Source organism: Atta colombica, unplaced genomic scaffold, assembly GCF_001594045.1.
Source record: "Atta colombica isolate Treedump-2 unplaced genomic scaffold, Acol1.0 scaffold293, whole genome shotgun sequence".
In the NCBI taxonomy this organism is placed as follows: Eukaryota; Metazoa; Arthropoda; class Insecta; order Hymenoptera; family Formicidae; genus Atta; species Atta colombica.
In genome coordinates this window covers 1,027,365-1,030,864 of record NW_017259396.1, presented here as the reverse complement: position 1 = coordinate 1,030,864, position 3,500 = coordinate 1,027,365, and the positions used below count along the sequence as shown (strand labels likewise).

The following is a 3,500-nucleotide window of genomic DNA, read 5'->3' as shown; positions in this document are numbered from 1 at the left end:
TTTATTAATTTTATAATACTCTTTATTTAAAAGAATATTTTTATTAATTCTAATAATTATTATAAGTTGCATGCATAAAATTTGAATTTGTCTCACTGCTATAGCTCTAATTAACTTTTCGCTGAATTTTTGTATCATCACTTTTTTCTGTCTAAATTATTATCTAAATTAATATCAGGCTATATTGCTAGAATTTAATTAGGTATAAATTATACATTAATGAACGTAAGCAAGAATTCTTTTTTACCGAACATATGAACATTAAACGCTAATTAATTCAAATGCCTAATAATGATCGAGATATCAAATACCTTTTACATCAAAGTGCGACAATGCGCCATGACGTAAATTAATGGTTGAAAGAATCCTTTCGTGTTATAGACAGCATGAAATTGAACGGTGTAACGTGGAAATAGAAAATTACAGTCGAATTGAACGACTTGCTCATGCGATCAGCCACGATTGAAAGAATATCGAAAGTTGATCAACTTTAAAATTGAAATTGATCTAAAAGAGAGAAAATTATCAATGTGTACAGCTATGAGATGATAGAGTAGGTAAACGGAATGATAAAAGCGCTATTAAAATCTAATCCGTAGAATTGCAATATGATTATTATCTAATAGAATCTGAGTCTTTTTTAATTCAATATTGCGTTGGAACAATATAAAATGTAACAAATCCCAAAATAATTTGTAACAATTTATCACATTAATGTAATTGTTATGTTTTCATTATGGTGATTGAGACAAAACTGTATGTTTTCATTGATGTGATAAAACAAAGTTTTCTATATTTGCTTGGAAATCTAACATACTTATGATAGAATCAATTAAAAACGGCGATATTAATATCATTTCACTTGACTGAGGTTTCGATAAAAATAAAAGAATTGTATCTATGTGTTTTACATAAATATAAAAATGTTCGTTTAAATGAAACTATTTCATTACAATGTGCGCGGTTAACATATAACTTTTCACATAACTCACATAACTTTTAGCGAGTAAATAGGTACCTTAATAAATTTTACGAAGATAAAAGGAAGCGAAGTACGAGGAAAATTTGTTGAAAGCTTCGAAAACTTTATCAGCTCGTCCCTCATGAGTGAGAATTCTTTTGTCGAGAGCAGTGATGTAATTAGTGCGCTATTGCGATCGTTTAATCGATATCATATCATGATACATGACGCAGTGATACGAAATTCAGATCTTCGCGAAATGACAAAATTCTGTGTGCAATAACAATACCTTATTATTCATTTCAAAAGCAATGCTTTTTATTCCTATGTAGAGGAATTTAATTTTAGCAAAATGAGTTCTTTTAAATATAATATTTTTCAAATTACATATGTATGTATAAACATTATATCTCCGCGCACTGATTTTTTATCTTTGTAAAAAGCATATGTAAATATTTTTTTTTAATTTCAAATATGTTTCAAAAGAGACTAATAAAACATCACTAGTTATTATACATAGATTTCTCTTAATTAATTTCTGGAAATTTAATTTTAAAATTTATCGAACGTTCTTGATAAAAAGTTAAAATAAATTCTATGCAAAAAAAATTTTCGAGGAAAATAAATTTCCTTCATACTTTTTTAAATTAAAAATTTGTATAAATTTGGTTTGTATGATTTGATGAAGAAATTATAAAATAAAAGTCAAGAATTCCCAAATAAAATTTCCTGTAGAAGATGAAAATTTTTCTTAAATTTAAATATAAATTTCTCTCATTCATTAATAAAACTGTAATAAAATATAAAATAAATTTGATTAATTTTACTAAAGTGCACGGTAAACATCTTTAAAATATATAGTATTGTACCACAACTAGTGTTCAAGATAAATTTAAAAAATTCTCTCCGTAGAAATCTACCATATTATGTCTCTTTTAAAATCATTTATCCTTTTTTTTTAAGTAATAAAGTATAAATAAAGAATAAACTATAAAAAAAACCGCTCTTCTTGCTCCATTTAAATGAAATAAGCTTCTTATTCTTCTGTTTATTTTTAAATGAAAGTAATAACTTACTTTTTATTTTTTTTTTTAATGTTCATTGTGCTGAAACATATATGTATATATACATATGTATATACATATATAAACATATAATACATATATATGACACGTGAATATTGTAGTTATACAATATGCGTATAAATACATCCGCTACAAATTGAGCTCGTGAGTTCACTAAGCCTAAATGGCTTAGCCTTCTCTACAGAAATTAATATTCCTTAAACTTCTTTTCTGCTTACCGTCATCTATAAAAGGCACGTGTTTGTTTATTTCTGCGAGCAGATCAGTGGCGTCGCAATTGATTCTCGGGCAAAGTGTGATCGCCGAGACATATGATCAAGTGACAATTTACTTCAGCGACATCGTAGGCTTCACGAGTCTGTCTGCCGAGAGCACGCCTCTGCAGGTGGTCGATCTGCTGAACGATCTCTACACGTGTTTCGATTCCATTATCGAGAACTTCGACGTTTATAAGGTAAATATCGATTTGTTTTAAACGTATCTCGGGGGACATAAAATAAAGATGATTTAAAGCTTCGGTCGAAAGGGGTGAATATTTTAACCGAGAGAAAAGAGAGGAGAGAGAGAGAGAGAGAGAGAGAGAGAGAGAGAGAGAGAGAGAGTAATGCTGCCTCATGAAATGGCGATAAATTCGCAATCCGCGTTCGATGGCGTCACACCAGTAATATCCAAGTTCTTCCAACGCAATTTTATCGAAGCTGAACGAATAAAGCGTACACCGTTTCGACAAGTTTTTCTATTTGTGAGAACCTGACTTCTTCTATTAAGAAACTTCGTCCACATCACTCTCTATCTTTTTCCCCTTCCCTTGTATTTTCTCAACAGTTCTGCCTTCAAATTAAACGATCATCAGAATATCGCATTGCGATATTCTGATTAGCTGACACGTTGTATTTCTCATGGAATCAATCTCGAGGTCCCTTGATTCTATATTTACAAAAAGTTCCACGAGCCCGTTATTTGGAGCTTATCGCGAGATGTTCAACCAGTTAAGAACAACACGAGAAAGAGACGAAGAGAAAGGAGAGGATGAGAGAAACACCGCAATTCCGGAGAACAAATCGCCCTTGATTTCTTAGAAGAGCGAGTTTTCTTGAAAATAACACCACTATCGCGCGTGTAGAGAATCTAAATTATTATAATATTCACGTGCAAGAAACGTGCTTATATAAGTATGGAAGATGTGAAAGACAGAATAAGAATCACGTGTAATACATGAATTTACAATTATAATTTTAAGTAAAACATATGAAATAGTAAATGTATAGTGATACGAATTGCGTAAGATATACAGTCAGTGATAATACAATATCTTGCCGAGTAAAAGAGGACACTTTCACAAGATTATTTAATTAATATAATAAGAATAAAATGTATTAAGTGAACATGAAACCGCGCGGAATTTTTAATCGAAAAAACGTCAGCATTTTAATTTTCAAAAGTCTTTATAATTT

The 3,500-nt window shown here is 29.9% G+C and overlaps 1 protein-coding gene across 1 annotated transcript in view; it reads left to right on the top strand.

Moving 5' to 3' along the window:
• LOC108690029 (atrial natriuretic peptide receptor 1-like) overlaps positions 1–3,500 on the top strand; it is a 113,364-nt gene that overhangs the window by 91,692 nt on the left and 18,172 nt on the right. The window contains exon 20 of the mRNA XM_018197091.1: positions 2,308–2,500. Coding sequence (XP_018052580.1) covers positions 2,308–2,500 — 193 coding nt within the window. The remainder of the gene's footprint in view (positions 1–2,307; positions 2,501–3,500) is intronic.